Raw genomic sequence first — 24318 nt, forward strand, 5'->3', positions numbered from 1 at the left:
TCGGCATAATGTTGAAAGACGGTAGGCATAAATCGCAGTCCAAAGGGTCAAAAGGGTCTATAACATAACGCCGGAGTGGGTGGCAGGGAAGTCAGAACCTGCGTTCGCCTTTGCCTCCAGATCTTCCATGGCGGTGGGACCATCATTTCTTGTAATCTGACTGACAAACTTCTTCTTAGGAGGCTGTTTAAATGAGTCTTTCTGGTCCCAGGAACGCTTCTGGGGGTGGGGAAGATCCATGAGCCTTGGCAGCTTGGCTGATAGTTGATGCTTTGAATCATTCCGTTGTATCTTGTCTTACCTAGTCTATTACATGTCCCAATTTCCCGTTGAATGTCGGGCGAGCAGATATCGGTTGTGACATTATCAACCTCTTGGTTTGGTTACAAACAGCTTTAGAAGAAATCTGAGCTAGAAGTTGTTGACGGTGCAGCCATAGTAGCTGTGAAGACATCCAGACTTGAGTGGAGAGTAAGTCTTGCTGCATTCTTACTATTGTGTCTAGTAGGCTGTGGATGAGTCCGACTTGATCTGTCCTAATAGTCATAGGCATGTTGCCGGTTATTCCTTCATAAGATATCTGTAATGGTGGGTAAGATGACTGTAATGGTGGAATGATGTATTTAATTCCAACGACAAACCAGTTTATATAAGCGCCAATGTCCATTGAATATCTGGAAACCTGATGACAGATCCTTAATTAATGTGCAAAGAAGATGATGTGACATTTGTAGTAGCTACTAGCTACTAGCTTCATAAAATCCTCATCCAAACTTGGATAATCTGGAAGTGGAGCATAGTGTGTCTTGTATAACTTCCATTTCAATGGAGGTAAGGGTAGTCGTTCTTCATGTCTAAACTTGAGTAGATTTTCAGACATCTGGTCTACTGCCTTGCCTGCAAGCCAATATTCCCGCATCTCAAGTGGCAAATTTTCTGTCACAGGATGTTGGAGTACAGGCATGAGGTGATATAATTCCTCGAAGAGTTCTACAAACTTATATCCCTTGGGATTGTCCAGGTCATTGGACCGGTATATCCCTCTCACGTTACTTTAACACAAGTCAACACAACTGATCAGACAGAAGCACAATCTCGTAAATCTAATCTTATTTTTCATGGGTTACCAGATAAACGGGGAGAGACTTGGCAGGAGAGTGAGCAATGTGTCAGAGCTTTTATGGAAACTTCACTCACTATAGATAATGCCTCTTCAATGAACATCGAGTGTGCTCATAGGTTACATTCCAAATCAAAGTCTAGGCCTCTCATTGTAAGGTTTGCCTTTTTCAAAGACAAATGTGATGTTTTTGATGCTGCCAAAAAATACCTTAAAGGACAAACACATCTGCTACCAAAAATGTCACCCTGGAGAATCCTAACCGCAGTACTGGTATTTGCATAAAGAAATATCTGTCGTCACAGTATAAACAAGTTTATTGCCAGTGGGATAATGCCCTTTTTTTAGATTGACAAACCCAACCTCTTCTCTGCAATTATTCCTGATATTCAATCTATATTCACCCTGAACATTCTCCTGTCTATGATAATGAAGATGGAACTGGAATTGACAAGTTGGAAGAGCAGCTCTGTCAAATAATCCATGACTATGGGGAAGGGACTACATTCATCTTATGTGGTGATTTCAATGCTAGAACAGGAAGTGAAGAGGACTTTATCATGAATGATGAGACTGACTATTTACCCATTAATAAAGACTAAATCTGATAATTTCTCTTTACCTCGTGCGTCATGTGATACACAAATCAATAATTTTGGTAGATCATTGCTAGACCTATGTAAAATATTAGGTATCCATATTGTAAATGGAAGATCTACATCCGATAGAAATGGAGATTTTACCGGTACTTCTGTCTCCCATGCTGGGTGTAGTACTGTTGACTACTTTATTGTATCATCTAAGGTTTTCTCTAGGGTTATTGATTTGGTGGTTCTTAACAGAACCGAGTCTGACCACTTGCCGGTTCTATGTAGTATGGAACATGTCTTCACGTCAGAGTTACAAAGTAAGCAAGCTACAGAGAACACTGTTGGTATTACCCTCACTCCTGTTCCTAAATATAGGCTTCCTCTTGACAGAATACCAGCATATCAAGAATATGTTTTTAGCAGAGAAAGCAGCTGAATGTTTGACGATTTTATTTCTGTTTTGCAAACTGACATAAACGCTGCAGTTAGGAAATTAGCTGACATACTTATCTACTGTGGGGAAAAGGCGGGGGCAGTCTGTAGATGGTCTAGAAATAAAACCTCTGAAGAGCAACCGTTATGGTTTGATGCAGAGTGCTGTCAACTTAAATCTAAGAAATACATGCTACTAAATTGTTTCAGATCATTCAAAAGTGACTCAAACTTAAAAGATTATTTATGTGCAAAAACTGAATTCAGAAAGATAAGTATAAAATACATGAGTCAGAAATTGACCACGGCTGCAAATATGAGTGATTGTAAAGAATTCTGGAAGACTATAAGGCACTATTTGAGAAGTAACGCACAACAAGGTGATATAACCCCTGACACTTGGTTTAGATATTTTAAGGATCTATTAAATCCAGCCTTTATCAAAGATGTGAATGAATTTGATAAATCAGTTCAGGAATTTTTAGATTCCCATTCATGTCAACATTGTAATGATATGCCTTTTACTGACCAGCTCTTATCAGGTGAAATTACTGAAAATGAAATTAAACAAGCTTTAAATGATTTAAAAGTGGGTAAAGCAGCCGATGAGGATGGTATACCCCCTGAATATCTGAAAAGTATAACAAGTTTCATAAACCCTTATCTTAAGCAGCTTTTTAATAAAATTCTAGATACTGGTGTTTTTCCAGATTCCTGAAATATAGGAATGATTATTTCTCTACATAAATCTGGAAACATATCTGATCCAAACAACTATCGAGGTATTTCTCTCTTAAATGTGACTGGCAAATTGTTTTCTGTTGTGATTGAAAAACGTATTAGAACATGGTTAGATGTGAATGACCTGTTATCAGAATCCCAAGCTGGATTTAGACCCAACTATTCTCCATCAGACAATATATTTATTCTTCAATCTTTGTGTACAAAATATCTTAGTAAAGCCAAGGGCCATTTTTATTGTGCCTTTATCGATTTCAAAAAGGCTTTTATTAATTGGCAAATTGTCAAACGTTCTACAGAGCATGTACTCATCAGTTAAGGCATGTATCAAGACTGATAAAGGAATCACTGAATGTTTCAGAACTTCAGCTGGTGTAAGACAGGGCTGTGTACTCAGCCCTGTTCTATTTATATTTTTCATAAATGAACTTGTAACTGAAATGTATCATGAATGTGATTACGGAGTCTTTGTGTCACAAGATATAATTGATATAATGCTGTTACTATTTGCTGAAGATGTTGCTTTATTATCATTTTCAGTTAGTGGCCTCCAGAAACAGTTAAATGTTCTCCAGCTATATTGTGAGAAATGGGGCTTTGAAGTAAATTTGAAAAAGACAAATGTTATTGCATTCAGAAAAGGTGGTATTTTAAATATATTTGAAAAATGGACGAATTGTAATAAGACAGTCAATATTGTTTCATATTATAAATATCTAGGATTGACTGTATCTTCTCTATTATCATGGTCAACAGCATGTAAGCAGTTGGGTCTGCAAGCATCTGTAGCCTTGATTCCTGTCTATAGTGTTTTTAAAGAAAACAAGTTTATATCTTTCCGAGTTGTTTCGGACATTTTTGACAGAAAAATAGCACCAATTCTTCTGTATGGTTCAGAAATATGGGGATGTCAATATAATGATTCCATAGAAAAAATTCATGGCATGTACTTTAAACGTTTTTTAGGTGTCGGTAAATATGCCTCTAACAAAGCCATTCTAGGAGAAACTGGTCGTACCAGTCTTTTTGTTTCATCCCAGCTACCGGCAGTTAAATATTGGATAAAGCTACTTTGTATGAATTCAAATAGATTTTCTCTTCATTGTTATAATATGGTTAAAAGTCTTGGATGAAAAGGGTAAATATTGTTTATGGGTGTCTAATATCAGGAATATTCTTTGTGTGTCTGGTTTTTCTCTTGCATGGATGTTGGAAATGATAAATTATTTATCTTCTTGCTCAAGCAAAGATTACTTGATATAAACTGACGTCCAAAAGAAACTTTACCAGAGTTCACTCTTGCTCAAAAACAACAAAACATACATGCATGAAGTAAAGTGTATTGAGAAGATCAATATATCAACATAATCAACACTGAAAATGACAATCATACCGCGACCGAGAATGACGTCAGAGCCCCCCAAAGTTGGGTGTGGTACAAAACTCGAGCTTTCAGAATCATGGACAATAGGCGGAGTACATAAACAATCACTCACGTTCAATAACAAGTCATTAGTAGTGCGTGTGACCACCAAATGCCTCAATACACGCAAAAACTCTTCGACACACAGAAAAAGTCAGTCGTCTGATGAGGTCACGTTGGATTTGACGCCATTCTTCTTGGAGGGCCAAGATCAGTTCTTGCCGGTTGGCTGGAGAGTGTGGTCGTTGTCGAACACGACGATCCATGAAGTCCCGGAGGTGTTCTATGTGGGACATGTCGGGTGAGCGTGCCGGCCACGGCAGGGCGTTGACGTTGTTGGCTGCGAGGAAGTAAGTGACAATTCTGGCTGTATGGACTCTAGAGATGTCATGCTGATAAATGACACCACGTGGCTGCTGTTGGAGAAATGGTAGGACAACTGGACGAAGAATGTTATCCATATAACGTTGAGCTGTCAAGTTTCCATCAGCGATGACCAGCGGTGTCCTCTGCTGCCCACAGATCACACCCCACACCATGACACTCCCTCCACCATATGGTACGACCTCCTGCACACAACATGCCGCCATTCGTTCACCCCTTCGGCGGTAAACACGTTGTCTTCCATCAGCACTAAACATACAGAATCGACTTTCGTCAGTGAAGACAACCCTCTGCCAGTCACGTTGCCTGCCAACGTCGTACAGTCCGGTCCCATCTCAATCGCAGACTATGATGTTGCGCTGTCTATAGCTGTCCTCTGTATGGTCTAAAAGCCCTGATTCCATGAGCCCTGAGTCTCCTGGCCACTGTCTGTCGACTAACCCTGTGACCTAAGGCATTTGTCCCCGATGACGTCACTGTCAGGAAGCAATTTATGAGGTGCAAGGTACACAAGTACCGGTCATCATGGGGCGTGGTCACCCTGGGTCTGCCTGTTCTTGGCCTGTCAATGGGCCGCCCTGTCTGTCTCTAATGTTGCATCAAGTTGGTAACGACAACATGGGAGCAACCGAAGGTTCATGCAATATGGGCGTGGGTGGCTCCCATCTGTACCATACCCAAGGCTTGTTCACGTTGTTCGACTGTAAGTCGTGGCATTTCTTTTGTGTTTTTTTATCACTGTGGATGTCTGATTTGCCGTTGCAATCGTTTTATACCCTTACCCGCACGTGCATTTGCAGTTGTCCGTGGTGCACGTGTTTACACTTTTTCGCGTGTTATCTCGCAAACATGTAACAGACGATTTCTGCATACACTATTGTTTTATTTAGGTTATTTGTTTTAGATAGACTTCATCGGAAAAAAAATTATACTTTGTCTGAAATTTATATTTTCAGTTGGTAAAGTTTCTTTTGGACGTCAGTTTATTTTCACAAGATTGGCACTGTCAAATATCATCCTCAAGGTTTTTATGCCATTATACGAATATAAAATCATTACTTGTTCCTGAAAAATATGTATCTGAACTTCAGGATAGAACTTTGAGAAGATCTTTGTGTAAATTACTTATATCATTTACAATTTTAATGTTAATAATCTCAGAAAGAAAAATGTACAGGATAAAGAAAGTAGTTTATGCCGTTATTGTAATGAAGGCTATGTTGAGGATGAGTTTCATGTACTTCTCATTTGTAAATATTATCAGTTTCTTAGAAATAGATACCTCCCTATGATTTCAACTATGTACAAAGATGAACAACTGATGAAAAATTTGTTGAACTCCCACAATGCTAATACAATACCATCTCTGTCAATATTCCTGAAGAAGATTTTTGAAATTAGACGTTAATATTATATGTAAACTTATTATTACCTACACGTGACTGTACAATGTTGATAAAACAAACAACCACTTCTGTACCATAGGTCATATGGCCTAAAATATTGAATAAACTTCCGTCTGTCGGTCTTAAAACAAGTCCAGATTGAAAAACATTTGTATGTTTTCACCGAAATTAATGTTAACATTACTGAATGAAAGTTTGAATGAAATTAATAAAATAGATTACAAACAAAAGTCCACATAAACAATGAACACTTCTTATTACCAGAGAGTGTAACAATTGGATTAACTTGCATAATTCGATACAGATTGTTGATATTCTATTTCCGATGATGGCTCATGACAAAAAGACTTTAGGTTGGTGGTCCGGGTTATATACTGCACAGAGCATTTTGATACAGATTTCAAGGACCAAGTTAATACCACTGCTTAACTACGAGTTCAGCTTATGTACGGTAATATAGGCCTTAGGGTACTGAATTGTTTCTCACCTGGAAACAGAGTACCTCCCTCCGTAAGAGTTCATGCAGAATGCATGAGGAGGGCAGGTGAGAAAGGAAGTTTAGAGAAGTGGACCAAAGGGACATGTTGCATCTGACAGGTGTCAAAGGAAGTCAAGATGCTAAACAGTAATGTGAAGTGGTGGACATATCTGAAAACAGATAGGGAAAGTCCATGTGAAACTTGAGAAATCACAGACACAGCAAAAGGGATCAAGGTTGAAGTTGTTAGTTGGTTGACATACAAACACAGACAACATGTAATGAACACAACATGAAATGATGATTATAATGTCACTTATATATAAGTAAAGACTATTGGCTTAGCTCAACCATCCGGGCACATACATAAGTCACATCCATTGCCAGAGCTATCAACTTTCGCCAGCTGTGACATCATAGGGGTAAGCCAGTGGTTGTCTTCCTGTTGACTGTATAAGTCCAGTTTCCATCCTTGCCAAACTAAATTGGAATTATGGAGTTATATTTTGGCTGGACTAATGAATCTATGCATAGTCCCATCAAAATCGCGTAACCATATCGACATCCGTGCAGATTTGCGACCGATTACAGGATTTGCAAAGCATGTGTACGGCCAACTCAATGTTCATGTTTTTAATCAGGGTGCTCACATCATTTGATGCACTTCACAAAGTAAGACCTGTTTTATCACAATATAGATTTTGATTATCGATCGGATCGTCATGACTGGGCACTGCCATTTTGTTTGGACCAAATGCAAATGATTTGAGAGGTGGAATCTGATTGATCAGGGGGGATATAAAAGGGACATAACTTGTAATAGCCATCAGTGGGGCTACAATCAGGGAAAGAAATTCCTAGTTTTGCAAGGGTGGAAACTGGACTTTTATAGTCAATTAACTCCCTTGCCTCAGGAAGTTGGACAAAACCATGACAATACACAATTGTTTCCAGGCATATTTTCCATTACCTTCCATGAGTCTTTGTTGCAGAATGAACAATTGTTGCTTTTCAAACTAACAATCACCACTAATCAAATATTCAGGTGCAACTGTTTTAGCTTGGCTACGTCTCTACATGTGAGGAAGTGACTGGATGGACTGTTACATATATCATTTTAATTTGCGAGTTATCAATAATTTTGCTGGTTAAAACAAATCTGAATAGCCTTGTGTCACTTCACATCATTTCATTGTTTCAGATTCCTATACTTTGTAAGTTTCTTAGCAGAAAAGTCCTTAGTACTTTGCATAATTTGATGTTTCTAAGCATACTAAAATTGTTATTCTAACGCTATGAAACAAATCTTAGTCTCATCCCTTTGTTTGGAGAAAAAGTCAAAAGATATGGTATTGAGTGTTGATGGATGGATGACGGAGAGACAAAGGACTGATAAAAGTTAGTTTTCTGATGACCTATTCTGAATCTTTTCCACAAATGAAACTGCTAAACAGATTCAATAGGAATAAAACAAACTTTACTTTTACTTCCAATTTGTGAGATTTTAGGATGTAAGAAGTAAATGCCTAGATTCTGACTAGTATACGTACATTGCTCCTGTCTCTTGATTACCCGTGTCAGGATTCTTGTAGACCTTCTTCAAAGATTCCAACAGTGTGTGCCCTGTTGTAAACACACGGTACGTCAGGAGAAAGGTGTTCAGAAAATCAATACTCAAAAATCGGAGATCAGTGAGTCGCTCAAGTAACCGCTCTACACTTGCATGTCGTATCTGAAGATATATCATCAAAACAATGAAACATAGTCAGACAAGGCAGAAAATTACAGAAAATTACTATCAAGACAAAACGAATAAATTTTCTAAAAAACATATACTGTAAATAATGAAATAAATGTGAGCAGGAAATCAATGCGAGTGTTCTTTGCTCACATTAATAAAGTGACACATTTCTATCTTGATATTTTCATGAAAAGCAGTTGAAGTTAAGTTTGTGTAGAAAGCAAGTGATATTCAATGCTGTTAACACCTCATACTGTATCAGTCTACAGTCTTGGTATTATTGTTTGCTGATAAGCTTTTATAGTAAAAGGCAGAGCTACAACGAGTGCATTAATTTCATGCTGCATTTTAGGCTAGGGATCAACACTCATCAATCAATTGATTTCATGATACATGTACAGTATATATATATATTTATAAGGGACAGAATAGAGGGACAGATGTACAAGCTGAGTAGTATAGGTAATGATGGTTCTGGACCACTTCCACTGGAGCCGGATTCATATACCTATACCACCACTACAGGAGGAATGTTTTATGCCAAAATGACTATGCGATTCAATGATAGTCATGAGATTAAGTTAAATTGACTCCAGCTCACCACCACCTGGAGTCTATGATATAAATTTTTATAGGTAATGATGGTTCTGGACCACTTCCACTGGAGCAGGATTCATATACCTATACTGCTACTACAGGGGGGATTTTTTATGTGTAAATGACTATGCGATTCAACGATAGTCATGATTTGTATTAAACGAAACATCAATATTAATTAATAATGAATAAAATTTACTATAGCCCACGAGGATATTGGAAAGGTGTAGGAGCAATAACAAAATTAGCCACCGCGGCTAAGGTATCTAAAGATGTGGCCAAGGATTGGTTAAAGAAACAAGCGTTGTGGCAAATATATTTACCGGCACCGCGTTATATACCGAGGAAGAAGTTTGATATATTTACAACAAATGAAGTTCATCAGGCTGACCTCTTGTTTCTTCCCCACGATAAGGTAAAACGCAAAACGTATAAATACGCTTTAACATTAGTGGATGTGGCTAGTCGATACAAAGAGGCTGAGCCATTAACTTCGAAGGATTCAACAGAAGTAGCTAATGCACTGAGTCGCATATATAAACGCGGACCACTAAAATGGCCTAAGCTATTTCAAGTAGATCCCGGTCGAGAGTTTATGGGATTGGTAACTAAACTGTTAACAAAGCACGACGTCAAAATCGTCCGTGGTGAAAGAGAGGCCCACCGTAGTCAAGCTATCGTCGAAAGATTTAACAGGACATTAGCGGAACGTTTGTTTGGCTATCAGTATGGGATCGAAATGAAATCCGAGTGATTGAGATCAACCGAAAAGGTGACATGATTATCAGCCGTTGTATCAGCGCTGAATAATGAAGTAACGAGATTAATAGGGAAGAAACCATCCGATGCGATTAAAATGAAATCCGTGACTTCCGAATCTTCAGCACCGAGGAGAGGCAAAGAACAAAAACTTCCGGGTAGAGTAAGGGTAAGATATCTATACCAGGCAGGTGAACTCGAGGGAGGCCTACGTCGCGCAACCGATCCGATATGGTCCCTTAAGACGTATAACATTAGTCGATTGGTTACGAAAGAAGGAGAGCCTATTCTTTATTATCTTCAAGATGGACCGGGTAGGGCATTTGTACGAGAAGAATTGTTCATAGTTCCCGACGGTACGGTATTACCACCATAACCATAAGCATAGGTAGTTACACCATCATTATCAATCCATCTCTTTGTATCTAAGGGGGATAATGATGTCTTGTTCATTCTTAATCCATATATCCTATGATCATAACTTCTTAAAGAGTTCATCTCGTGTTTGAACGTTCTACCATTGAATAATGATTCTTTATACTGTTCATGTTTGATATGCTTTTTTACCACATACTTCTTAACACCCTTGGCTTTTCTTATCTCTCCATTATCGGACTTCTTTATAGAATACATCTTAGGTCTTAATCCCACATACTCCGCTATAGGAGTCCCAGCACATTCATCCTTCATCTTACCTAACACCTTTTTATTTACAACGCTGTGCAGTGGATTATCTTTTGGGTAATCGCTCGTGTCATACATATCTATTTTTTCTGCCATATCTTTATACACATCCTCGGTTTGTATTTCCATCAACAAAGAATCTGTGTCGGTATATAATACCTCGCATCTATCGCTGTATTGCTTCTTAAGTTCGTTGTAATAAAAGTCATACATTAAGTGTTTTGACAAGTCGAGAATACTCATACCGACGTACACCGGTCTGTTGAATTTTATATTACTCTTCTGCATATGCAACGCGGCTAAGTCGTTATCGAATATCTTGCTTCTGTTAAAAGCCGGACTGGCTATGAGTTTCCTGAGTCTTTCTTCCTCATTAGATCTGACTAATTTAACATCAACACGCTTCCTTAGATTCTCCATAGTTTTACCGAATACCGAGTTATTCATGAGCTTATACAGATTCTTTTCGAAATCGCTGGTAGCCATCTTTCTTAAATCTGTGTTCAGCCTTATATAGGGCTCCATCCAAGGGCTTTGATCGAACTTAAGAACTCTGTGTATTTTCTTAAGTTTCATACCTAACGATAGATACAACTGGAGATTTCTGTAGTGAACTATATATTTTGTCTTATCCATCAAATTTGGTACGAGTTTTTCTACGTTAGCTAACCTACTATTACCCATCAAGGAGCGTTGATATTCTGACATCCAATCTTTATTAACCATTAATCTTTCGGGAGCTAGCGGATAACTGTTATGGTCTTTATGTAAGGAACTCGGATATTCCAAGTCAACTTCTAGTATGTACCCTTTATTCTCATCATTCACATTGATATTATGGATATCATTCACTTCGATATCATTCATATTCACAGATATAATATATGCGTGTCGGGTTTACTCAGATCGTATCCTTCCACTAATTTATTATTAGCCTTAGAATACCTTTTCTCTGCCATCGATATACCCCCTCTTAATCCTTTCTCAATAAACAAGTGCATATCGTAATCTGTGAGTAGTTTTAGTTCTACGCCGGTCTTCTTCAACAATGCATCCCACGATAGTCCGGGACTGGAATAGTACCATGCCGGGTCCAAGCCGTATTGTTTTAAACACGTCTTTCTAAATATCTCGAATATATCGGCGAGTAACAGTACATCGGTTTTTAAGTACAGATCGTGATAATCGCCTAAATTCTTACAACCTAATTTATCCCAGACCGTCAGAGCGTGTTCATAATCGGCATCTGTTATTCTAGATTCTGTTAAGTTACTATAGAATGATTCGAGGGGTGGTAATTCAGTTTCTTCGAATCTAAACCAATCATCCATATATTCGTAAGGATATACACCTTTTCTCAGCAGCAAATGACGAGTTATCTGATCGGTATATTTATTTGTTATAGCGAAGTCATCGGGATTGTTCGCTTTAGCTACATTGTCCAGGGAAGATAACAGAAACTGTACAGAGTCTATGAATCTAAGCCCATTACTTTACTTTATTCTAGATTTCCCATCCTTGTCCCTATAATGAATAGGTTTAGTCAACGAGAACGATATGTATTTTTCCATGTTGTTAGGAATGCACGTTAAACCGCCGTCGGTCTTTGAGATAGCTTGCATAATGAGATGTGAATCGTATCCTCTAAGGTTATGAAACACAAGGGGGATGGGTATTGTTTGAGCATTCATTTTTAGTTTCAAGTTACACTCATTATGAGCAGCTCCCCGATAATTACCCGTGACGTGACAATGATCTCTTACGGAATCCCCATCCAGGGGTTTATTACAAACGTGACAACTCGTTGACTTCTTGTGGGCCCTCCAATCATCTATCGTCATACGCATGGGTTTCTTACACGATAATTCTTCCCTGATTATTCTCTCTTCATTTTGTAGATATTCTAGGAACTTTCCCGCTGCATCGGGACCTCTGTAAATCACGGGAGTGTTTGTTTTCCCATCATACCTTACAACTATATATCCAAACCCACAAGGAATATGTTCTTGAGTTTTGTACGTACCTTGATTATTATCTTGGTTGGTATTTTCTATGGGCTTGATAAGCGCTTCGAAGTCGGCGTAAATTACGTATGGTACTGGCATTTGATTACAATAATGTTCAAATTTTAATATATTTTTCCCCTCTTTAGGCATATCGATCCTGATAGCGGTCTGTCCAACACCTCTACAGTCTTCTTTATGCGCTTCTAATAGATCTTGTCTGCTGTACCCATGCAGGCATCTTTCGCAGAAATATTTCTTTCTAGCACGTTTTGTTTGATCGTATAATAGCCTGTTTAAACTCTTTATCCACGTATAATGATATTTTCCATCTTTTTCGATCAGAAATGAATTGATTCTGGGAATATGTTCCGGAGCGGAGCTTATCCTGTGTACAACAATTCCTTTAGAATGTCCGAAAACATTTATAGCTAAATTATTTTGCTTTTCCACCTTATCAATTTGTGATATTGGTGTAGGTTCGTCTATACCATCGAAGTTGAGTCCATCGTTTTGGGGATAGCTAGAAGGTCTATCCGGATGCTTGTCTACGGGGAACAATGCAGATCTTATCATCATTCTTAAACAATCATCAGATTTATTTTTTACGTTAATTATGGCTTTTTTCTTCTTATAATACGGGGGTAAATCTATATAAGATCCACCTTTGAAAGGCATATAATTCGCTATATCTAAATATAAACTATCGATTCTATCCACACCCCAACCCGAACCTCTATTAGTCCAGCGTTCTAAAGTTTCCTGTATCCTCTGAATTGATGTATCTAATGATGCGTCTATAGTATCGGATTCGGTTATAACTTCTTGATTGCTACGGAAATATGGTTCGGTATATTCGACGCTATCGTCTGCATTACTTTTACTCAATGTCATTTTAATCGTCAGCTGGTATTTTATACTTTGTAAATCATCTAATTCCTCGTTAATTTTACTCGATATGATGGGCTTAATATCGTTAACATCCATGTTGGAATTAATATCCATCTTCCAACCTCTTAGATATTTACCAACGCCGGCGGATGTGGGTACAAATATTAATTCTTGTTGTTGTTGATTATCATTATCATTATGTTGAATATCATCCTCGTCTTGTTCTTGTTGATTATTATCTAGTAAAGCAATCAATTCAGCTCTTCTCATTCGAGAATAACCTCTCAGCCCACTGTTTCTCGCTCGAACTCTGAGTTCTCTAACAGTCTGGGGTGGTTCCAAACCGAGTAAGGTAATCAATTCAGCTTTTCTCATTCGAGAATATCCACGTAGACCACGTTGCTTTGCCATAGCTTTTAACTCTCTGACAAAAACCATTGTGGTTGAATGGTATATGCAAAATGATTCATTTGTCTAATTGGTTGTTTTCATATATCTAAATACGTATCCTCCCCAACCTATTCCTCTCATTGATGTAATCTCTCTTCCTAGCATAAATAATCTGATTCCTGACCCTATCAGCACCGTGTTTCTTACATAAACAATAATGACCTTTGACCCCTATCCCGCATTCAGAACACTTATAGTTTATGTGTCCACGCTTGATGTAATAATTGTGTATACCGCAGTAAACATCAACACAGCGGCGGTTACATAGAGTCGTCTTCCCCATGAGTGTAAACTTGCAGTTATTCATGGTATATACATCTATCATATCATTTGTCTAAATGCAAATTACATCTACACTATTGTATAGCTGAAAATCAATAGAGCGGATAACCCAATAATAACAAATGCGACCTCTCGGTCTTTCTGAGCCTCTGATGGTGTATAAAACTGACTCATTGTTGGTCTAGGTATTGGGTCGAGTTTTTTCCCATAAACGAGGTAGTATTCGTGCATGGCAGATTCGACATCCTTAAACGTTTGAATTGAATGTCCTTCCTTAATCAGTTTTTCATGAATAAAGTCTAATATCTGCTGCGTATATTGTAACTGAGCTGCTTGGTATTGTTCTAATGCTTTATTATGTCGTTTACGCTCCTCTTCAATTTTTTTAGCGTTTGATTCCCTCATACTGGAAAATAAATAATTACTCCCCGAAAAAGCTAGAGCATTAACAACAGCTCCACCGACCATCATCGCAATTGATGCCATATGAATATAAATATTCAAATGTTTAATTACTTCATTATGTCTTCCGGGATAAGTCCTTGTTTGATGAGCTAATCCAATATCCAGAACCATCATACCTATATCAAATCCATTAAAATCTAGCTTCGGAGGTGTGGCTTTAGTAATCATTTTAGCCATACGGGCATAGCCAATGGCCAAGCCGGTGACCACCGCTGAATGATACGTCGCGTTTACCAACATTTTACCGTCTGTAACTGGAGTAGTCATGCTTCTTATAGCATTATATGAGGACTAACCTCTAATTGAACTTGTTGTTGCGGCGGGGGTGACGTTTTCTCTTCTCCGGTCTTATAAAAGAACCATACAGCCGCTATACCAGCAACTCCTACTAGTGCCCATGTTTTAATCGGATTTGAATTATTTATTAATTTTGCTTTGCGCGCCAGCCCTCCCTTTCTTCCTGCAGCTATTTTTTTGGGGTTCTTAGTAACTCTGGGTTGTTTTTTTGTATTCACTTGTGGTGGTTCCTCATTCACTTGTGGTGGTTCCTCATTCTGTTCCGCAATCTGTTGTGGTTCCGCAATCTGTTGTGGTGTCACCTGTTGTGATTGTGTTTCCGCAATCTGTTGTGTCTCCATTTATATTATTAAGTGGGCACGTATGTTAAAATTGACAATACCTAGCCGTTATTAAAGCTGTGGTGAACGGAGCTAAGAACATTCCGAATCTATGATAAAACTCACAGCTCACTGAGCTTATAGCGTGTTCGATGAATGGGTCTTTCTCTAGAGATTCGCATAAATACATGCGATGTTCTGCCGGGATGGGGAGAAACGTACTAGCTACGACTGTGTATAGTTGTAATATAGACGACCCTATTGTTTTAGTCATGGTAGCTCCCAGTCTAGACTCGTAACGCGCGTACAGTTTTTTAATCTCTTCGTCGGTCATGTTATAAATTTTTTCGATGGTATAATTTTCTCCCAAATATTGGGAACATTTTCCACCGGCTACCAAAGCTGCGAGTCTTTCTCTATGTTTATCTGCATGTTCTTCTGTATGTTGATCTACATCAGATTCTTTGAGCATTTGTTCGATGAGTTCGTCGCATTCCATAATGTAATACCTAAGGAGATATTTAAGTCTAACATAATATAATATGACATATCCAATACATCCCGTAATAATGAACTGTTGCGAAAGAATGATGATTTCGAACCACATTTTATGTAATATTAACCGCTAATGTTCAATTTGCTATATTTTTGCTACATTTCGCTACATTTTTGCTAATATTTTGCTATAATTTTGCTACATTTTGCTAAGCAATTGCATAAGCAGCTGGTTGATCGGTTTTTAATACGAGTTTACAGTGCTTCGTTGCCGCTAACATTTTTCTGACTTTGTCACGTTCATTCTTGGTATAAATGACGTCATTTTCGCGTAAACATTCCTCGAATGAATCTCGATCTTTGCAATGAAACAGTGCTACCCATTTGGTCTGCTCTCTGAGATCTTTCAGGACAGAGTTGTATTTTTGAGTAAGTACCCAAACGCTATGTTGAGTATGCCAACCGGAGAATGCTAAATATGAAAGCATATCTTTCTTTTTTGTGAGTTCTTTACTCGCGCTGCAGTCGTCTATTACGAAAAGGGTTGATTCTCCTTTGTATTTTTCGTGACATACTCGGAGACAGTCTTGTAAACGATCGCCCGGATCGACTCTGTGTATTCCGTCGTCATTCATTACCCAATCTCTCGATAAGTATGTTTTATTAACGCTTATAGTCGGGCACAGAATAATAATATGATCGAAAACGTCCCGATAATGACTTTCTAAAATATCTAGAATAAAAGCTGTTTTTTCGCAGCCCGTTTGCCCGCATATGATAGCGCAGTGCGGATCTTTAGGTAAAAAATTATCAATAGATTGCTTGCACGAATCTCCCATTTTGTATATTAAGTTGCGCATCCATAATCACGTACAAATATATGTTTAATTTACCAGCCGATTCCTGGAGCTTCGTTATCTGTATGGTGCCACCCTCGCTAGCATTTTCTATTCTCCTCCCACTGCCGTGTAATTGGTCATCGTCCGTTGTTCGCATGTCGAGCCATAGCGCGTACTTCGAGGTGAGGTATTCACCCATCGATACACTCCCGAGAGACAGATCTTTCACGACCGCGTTAACTTCCGGAGAACGTTTTATAGAAGGAAGTTTTTTAATCTCATCCCACTGGTGATACGCTAGCATTCCTTGGCTATATAGTTGATTAGGAACGCCCTCGATAGTCAATTCTACTTTCGTAATCTTGGGATTGTAGAACTTCTCGGTATTTTTTTTAAACGCATCGGAGGGGTCCTCGAACAACATTAAAATACCCTTCAACGACCTCGTGGGGACGATTAGATTGATATTCCACATCGTATCTTTTTTGTCCCTCGTGATCTTTCGGTGTCGCAGCACGCGATCGTACAAAATGGCTAAACTTCCCGAATACTGGTTACGAATTTGTCTGGCTAATTCGGGATCCGTTATCATATCGTACTCGAGCGAGATATTGTCAATGGAATAGCTAGCATCTTCAGCAGATCTGATTACTCTACCGTAGTCGTTAAAAGTGAGTTCGTATTCTAACCTATCGCCTAGGGATGCTTGATAAAAGGGCATGTGGGAATCTAGTAATTCAAAGTCTAGGGGAATATAGAATCTGTTACCTAATGCGTCGGCAACGGCCTGATCTTTTTCGTTGGTACCATCACCACTAGAAGCATCTACACGCAGTCTCAATGTGTTCTTATTACAAATACCTTGGTACTGTAAGTTTTCCCGCTCTTTATCCGTTCTCCAGAGATCCATGTAACAATAGTATACATCGCTATCGTCGATACTCAAAACCTCATTACCGCTAATTTTAATGGCGATTTTCTTAACAATAGCACGACTTAAGTTCTGAACCGGCTCCCTGTTAACGTCGGCAGAATTCAAAACAATCGTAAATGCTAGTCGGACAGTTCCTGGAACTAACACATCGTGTGCGCCGAGATTAGGAAAGCGAACCAGAAGCGTTTGATTCTGATCGATGGTACTAGGGCTATTAGTTATAGTTACAGACTGACGAATTGCTTTGACCCCTAATGGATCTCGAAGTTTGCGTTGTGGGTTTAACTTGCGTCCGTATTGCGAAGACATTGTTATATTGAAAACATGTACCGTATGTTTAATATAAAAATGACTGATTTTGAACATAATGACTTTGATCTAGATAACATAACTGATACTAGTACCATCGAAGAGGGTACTGATGAAACCAGCTTTATGATCCCAACCGTAAATGATGAACTTTTACAATCAGCCGTTGATGATTATTACGATACATTAAAAGATGATAAAAATTATGTTACTCCAATAGGTCGTGACTATTCAAAGTTTATGCTAGATAGTAAAGGAATATTGCGACTGCGTGGCGCTCCGGATATTGATCTTATGCATTCTCGTACTCGTAAGCCCCTAGCCTTGTCTACGATAGCCGCTAAAAAAGGCATCGGCTTTGTTCGTGATGAATTAGGTTTTGTAGACTACCGACGACTTTCCGCGAAGACTACTAAGGCTCTTCAGACTATGAGGAAAGAACTCGTTAATACAGATGATTTGGAAGCAGCCTCGATGGTGGCCTCGGACGGACTCGGAGAAATCTTAGATACCTATTACGATAATTCTACGTTACAGGTACCACATTCGGAGTTCAGTATTAGGGAATTACGAGGTCTTGACAAGGCAATGCAAACTATGCGGGGAGAACTCATCAATAATATAGCCAAGATATCCGAAATCGACAAACATATAGCTCAAGAGAAAACAAAACTCGAACAGGCGGGCGATGAATTCAGTAGACGCCGCGTTGCTGAAAGATTGCGTAACCTAGAAGAGGAAAGATTGGCCCGCCTCGAAGCGGCTTCCAGTAATAGAAAGGCACTTCGTTCGCAAATCAGTCGTATTCGAGAAACTATCGATCAAGTCCTCAACGATGACACTACACTGGCCGATAAAATTAAAACATTGTTCAGAGAACAGGGAATAACAATTGCCAGTATTTTAACCGCGTTGGGATTTATTATATCGACTTTGACTCTCTCGTTAACAGGTGGTACAGGTGGAGGCGGATCACCGCCTAACGATAAAAACGGTATAAGAGAGTGGATAAAAAAGCATTTAAAAGCTTTAGGTTCAGCACTGGGAAAGCTAGCTGAGAAAGCCGCGGCCGCACTTCCCGGTATAATAGGGAGTGTTGTTTCCTGGCTATTGAATTTATTAGCTAAGACCACCACTTGGCTTAGTCAAAACTTGTGGGGGTTGATCGTAGCAATTGCAGGGTTGTTGTACGTGTTCGCTAAAGACTATTTAACCAAATCATGAGTAAACCAAGCGAGACTCCACCCACTACAAGCGCTGTTTTTTCATCTATATGTTGTTGATTTTTAGCCGCAATATGTGGTGACACTTGCGCATCAGTAGATGGTTGAGCGATAAAAGATGTTTGCGGCTTGACTATTCCCTTTTCGCCCGTGATCGTTTGCGTTATTAATTCGACATTCAGATATGAATTTATACCTGGTTTTTGTTGATCGGTAGCGATAACAATTTTATTATTATAACCGATCACTTGACCGATCTTAAGTTCCATATTACTCGGAGACATGTATAGTCCCGGTGCATAAACAAAGTCCACTTTGGATTGAGCGTACTGTAATGCACCTTGAAAACGCTTTATAGACGATGGTATGTCAACTTGTGAATTAATGGCGTCCTCCACGTTTGAGACAAACTGTTTTTGCGCATCGAGCGCCGTCCCAGAACCGATAATGGACGTTCGTGTTTGAGATTGCGCTCCGAGAATTGCCCATACATAAGTTCTTATCGATTCATTAACTCTTACAAATCCTGGGTTAGTAAAATTATTTTCCGTTTTATAATTAAGAAATTCATTCCAAGCGTTTGCGGTATCGTTCATTTGTATAAATTTTGTAACAATGTAAATTAAACCACTCTTAAAACTCATAATATCCCCTCTCCAATCGTTACTATAAAGTTCCCAGCCTTTATACCAATCACCGGTTTTATGCCAATGATCATATATTCTTGCGAAAAGTTTGCTGGTACTATACAACTTACCAAAATTAACTGGAGGTTTATTAAGTTCTCTATATACATAATCGCTTTCTTCTTTGACGGATTTATTTTCCTCTGTGTAAGGAACACCTAGACCATGGTTTGCTCCTTTAATACGCCAATCTTTATCCGTAGAAACATTAAATTCCACTAATGGAGCACTAATTTCTTTAAGTATACGTCTAATCTGATAGTACACGTGAAATGACATAACAGACTTATTCAGTTCAAATCCTGGAGCGTAAAGAGATACGCCACATCCCGTTGTGGCACACCATATGGCAAAGTTTAACTGATTCTGCCAAAATTGCATCGGATTGTGAAACCAATCGTGCACCATTTTATCGCTAGTTGCCGTGACTCTGTATTTTTCAAAGATATCGGGGAATTTAACTAAAAATTCAGCACCAGAGGCAGTTACTATAATCGATTTATTAGTAATGTAAGTTGATTTCATATTTAAGTTATGATATAGTATCATTGTATATTTAATATGTATGTTACACTCCCGGGAATAACAAATGGCCAGTCTATTGAACTGCTTCAAACTATCGATAACTCGGATGGACAACTCGAAGTAGCTCTATGCGATGTAACGTATTACCCACGGTGGACCAATATAAATGCTACGAGAGGTTATAATAATGAGACAGAAATAAATGGTCAAAAATACATTATACCTGATGGGTATTACAGCGTATGCTCACTCAATGATGAATTTTTTAAGCCTAATGGAATTAGTCTAACACAAAAAGAGTCAAATGGGTTACTGATTTTAAACTCTGGAAAAAAGGATGTAAAGCTTTACAGTAACTTAGCATACACACTTGGATGGGGAGGAGAAATAACAGTAATCAAGACATCAGTTCAGGGACTCTATTTACCCGATTTAGTTCCCTATAAAGAGCTGTGCATCCATCTTGATCAAATCAGTACAACGGATAATATTCAACAAGAAAGTCCTTCAACTCTACTCAGAAGTGTTCCAGTGAAAGATGAAAAATACAATAGCGGTAGAACGGAATCTTTATCAACATTACAATATAAAAAATTAAAGCGGGGCATTATTTCAGACCTCAAAATTTCTGTATTAGATGTAAAACACCAACCTGTACATATAGGATACTTAAGTGTAACACTCCATATTATAAATAATGGTTGATTCCATATTTAAGTTATGATATAGTATCATTGTATATTTGATATGTATGTTACACTCCTGGGAATAACAAATGGTCAGTCTATTGAACTGCTTCGTACTATCGACAACTCGGATGGACAACTCGAAGTCGCTCTATGCGATGTAACATATTACCCGAGGTGGACCAATATAAGTGCTGCGAGAGGTAATAATAAGACATGGATATTAGGTAAAAACTTTAGTATTGTCGAACCCAAATTTATACCTGATGGGTATTACAGCGTAAGCTCACTCAACGATGAATTTTTTAAACCTTATGGAGTTAGTCTAACAGAAAATGAGGCAAATGGGAAAGTGAAAATATCCACTGGAGAAAAGCAAGTAAGGCTTTACGAGAACTTAGCATACACACTTGGATGGAATAGAGATATGATAATATTATCCCGTTTAATAAATCTGCATGGAGATACATTGCCCGATTTAGTTCCCTATAAAGAGTTGTTCATCCATCTTGATGAAATAAGCACGACAGATAATATTCAACTCGAAAGTCCTTCAACTCTACTCAGAAGTGTTCCAGTGAAAGATGAAAAATACAATAGCGGTAGAACGGAATCTTTATCAACATTACAATATAAAAAATTGAAGCGTGGTATTATTTCAGACCTCAAAATTTCTGTATTAGATGTAAAACACCAACCTGTACATATAGGATACTTAAGTGTAACACTCCATATTATAAATAATGGTTGATGCATCAGGCCCTGGAACGATAAGACAATGTAATACAATTGCGCTTTCCGATCTCGGAGACACAGAAGGATTCGGTAAACCCGGTACCAATGGTAAGTTATACGCTTTACACTTACACGATAATGTATACAAGCGGAAAGAAGTCACATTCACGGGTAATCTGGAAGATTTAAGCGATGTTGACGTTAGTAGACTCCTTAAAACCACTCCGTACAATATTATTTACAACAGTGAGAATAAATGGACTGTGGTTGAAGCAAACATCAAGTGGCTACTGAATATCGTCATTACCCCACCTTATGCGATGATGGGTAAGGGACATAATTTAACTAAGATAATAAATAGTGGTATCGTACTCGCGGCTTATATCCCGTCAAAACGAAAAAGTGTGTTAGTCACTCCCCTACCAGAAAAACCAGGTCATATGTTATATAGTCGTCCGGCAATCCAAAATGTTAGTTTAAATTTGGTTACAGAATTCGATAATATTAAAGTTAACTTGAGTGCAATACCTAATATTTCTACGCTTATTATTGAAGTCTTGTTCGGAGATGCACCTGTAGATGCCTTCGAAATATTACCAGGTCTATCGATTAAATGGCTCAAGAAACACGAGCGTCAACGTTGCAGTATTATTCATGTCGGTGCATCACCCGTTACATCCCTCGAGGGGGTTCAAATTATTAAAAGTGGTAGTATTTCTCTTTCTAAGATATTCTTGCCGTATAATATACATTTGATAAGGTTGATGTATACTCTCAAAACATTTAAGCAAGACCAATTAAAGACTATTATATATTCGTAATATACACTATGAGTTTATATCCAGCGCTTGATGAAATGAAGGAAACTGTTGATGGATTTCGATTACATCAAATAAGCGACATAAAACATCGAATAGAAAAGGATAGGGAGTTGAGACTTGGATTGTATAAAAAGTATCGCAGAGCCGTGAATGCTCTGGACGGAGTTGACACCGCTCTTGTAGTAGCTGGCATGGGACTCGGTGTAGCCGGTGTCGGTTTACTATCAACTATAATCGCCGCGCCTATCGTGCTCGGCATGGAAATAACCGCCGGAGTCTCAGGACTGGCAGGAATAGCGATAAAATTCATTTTACGTAGGTTGCAAAAGAAAGCATTAAAACACGATAGTATTCGGATACTCGCCGATGCAAAGTTGAACAGCATTGAGGATCATATTTCGACAGCAGTGGTCGATTGTAAGATATCCGAGGATGAGTTTCGTTTAGTGCTGTCGGAACTCACCAAATACAATGAAATGAAGCAGGAGATTCGATCAAAATCTCGTAAGACCAATGGTATTAGCGAAGACGATAAAAAAAAGTTCATAGAACAGGGGAGGCAACAAGCGCGTCAATTATTCCGTGCCAAAACCAAAGAACTGGTTGGAGATTAAAAATGAATTGCTTACTATCGTGTGATTACATTTAGACAAATGCTTACATAAATATATATAATAATGGAAAAACTATTAAATGGAGAGAATTACCACAAGGGTTTTATTATATCAGTGATGTCAAACCAACCAAATACGGTAATCAATTGTTTCTTATCAATTTACAAAAAGAGTGTAGTTATATAGTCTGGTCTCCTAGTAAAATGAACGAAGAACTTAATAAAAATGTTGAATATCGCTTTATCGATAAAAATAATAAAGAATATTTTTATTACCATTTAGACTCATCTAAAGCAATGATTGGACCCAGGTATTGGTGAGCTAGAGCTTAATCTCATGACTATCGTTAAATCGCATAGTCATTTACACATAAAAAATCCCCCCTGTAGTAGCAGTATAGGTATATGAATCCTGCTCCAGTGGAAGTGGTCCAGAACCATCATTACCTATAAAAATTTGTATCATTGGCCCCAGGTATTGGTGAGCTAGAGCCAATTTAACTTAATCTCATGACTATCATTAAATCGCATAATCATTTTGGCATAAAAAATTCCATCTGTAGTAGCAGTATAGGTATATGAATCTGGCTCCAGTGGAAGTGGTCCAGAACCATCATTACCTATACTACTAGCTGACTATCTAAGCAACAGTATAACAGCTATTACAAAAGATAGCGAAACAATCTGACAAGAGTGAGTGAGTGAGTCTGGTTTAACGCCGCTTTTAACAGTATTCCAGTCATATCATGGCGTGTCAGCTTAATGTGGGAGGAAAGCCCGAAGTGATGCAGGTCTCAGACATTTATCACTTCGGTGAAAGCCACGAGCATGGGTATGGTGCTGACAAACCTAGAAACATAATCGGGACGAACCGGGATTCGAACCCACAATCATAGGTTTCTGGCGTGCCAAAGGGACGCAACTCTGCACAGCGAATCGCGGCGCCTTAGACGACTGGGCCACCCATGCCCCCCCAATCTGACAAGACAATCAACAAGATGCTTAAACAGCCAATTAAGCTGGCTTAATTAACACCTGGGAGTTAATTGAATAAAAATATAGCCTTGTAGACTAAAGTCGCTCGGAATGAGCAAGGAAATATTGGACTTCCAGAAAGTATGGGTACTTGACCTACAGAGTATCAAGACGCATAACAATAAACAGATACTTGACCTAAAGAGTAACTCGACCTTACTTGACAATCCCAGGGAAATTGGTAATTCATGGATGACAAGAAAAAGGGGTATATATATATATATAGCCTTCGACGAGGCAAATAACGATTAACGGGATGACATTGATATTTCCCATATTAAAAATCAAATGTTTGCTTCCCTTTTAAGGAATAAATGCATTAACATTAACATCAGCAACTTGTCAAAATTTTAC

The 24318-nt window shown here is 38.4% G+C and overlaps 1 protein-coding gene across 1 annotated transcript in view; it reads right to left on the reverse strand.

Annotated features, from left to right (window-relative positions):
* LOC139478127 (ras-specific guanine nucleotide-releasing factor 2-like) overlaps positions 1 to 24318 on the reverse strand; it is a 969963-nt gene that overhangs the window by 615454 nt on the left and 330191 nt on the right. The window contains exon 16 of the mRNA XM_071260456.1: positions 8125 to 8306. Coding sequence (XP_071116557.1) covers positions 8125 to 8306 — 182 coding nt within the window. The remainder of the gene's footprint in view (positions 1 to 8124; positions 8307 to 24318) is intronic.

The sequence above is a fragment of the Haliotis cracherodii genome, unplaced genomic scaffold (assembly GCF_022045235.1).
Source record: "Haliotis cracherodii isolate W230 unplaced genomic scaffold, xgHalCrac1.p SCAF_1, whole genome shotgun sequence".
Classification (NCBI taxonomy): Eukaryota; Metazoa; Mollusca; class Gastropoda; order Lepetellida; family Haliotidae; genus Haliotis; species Haliotis cracherodii.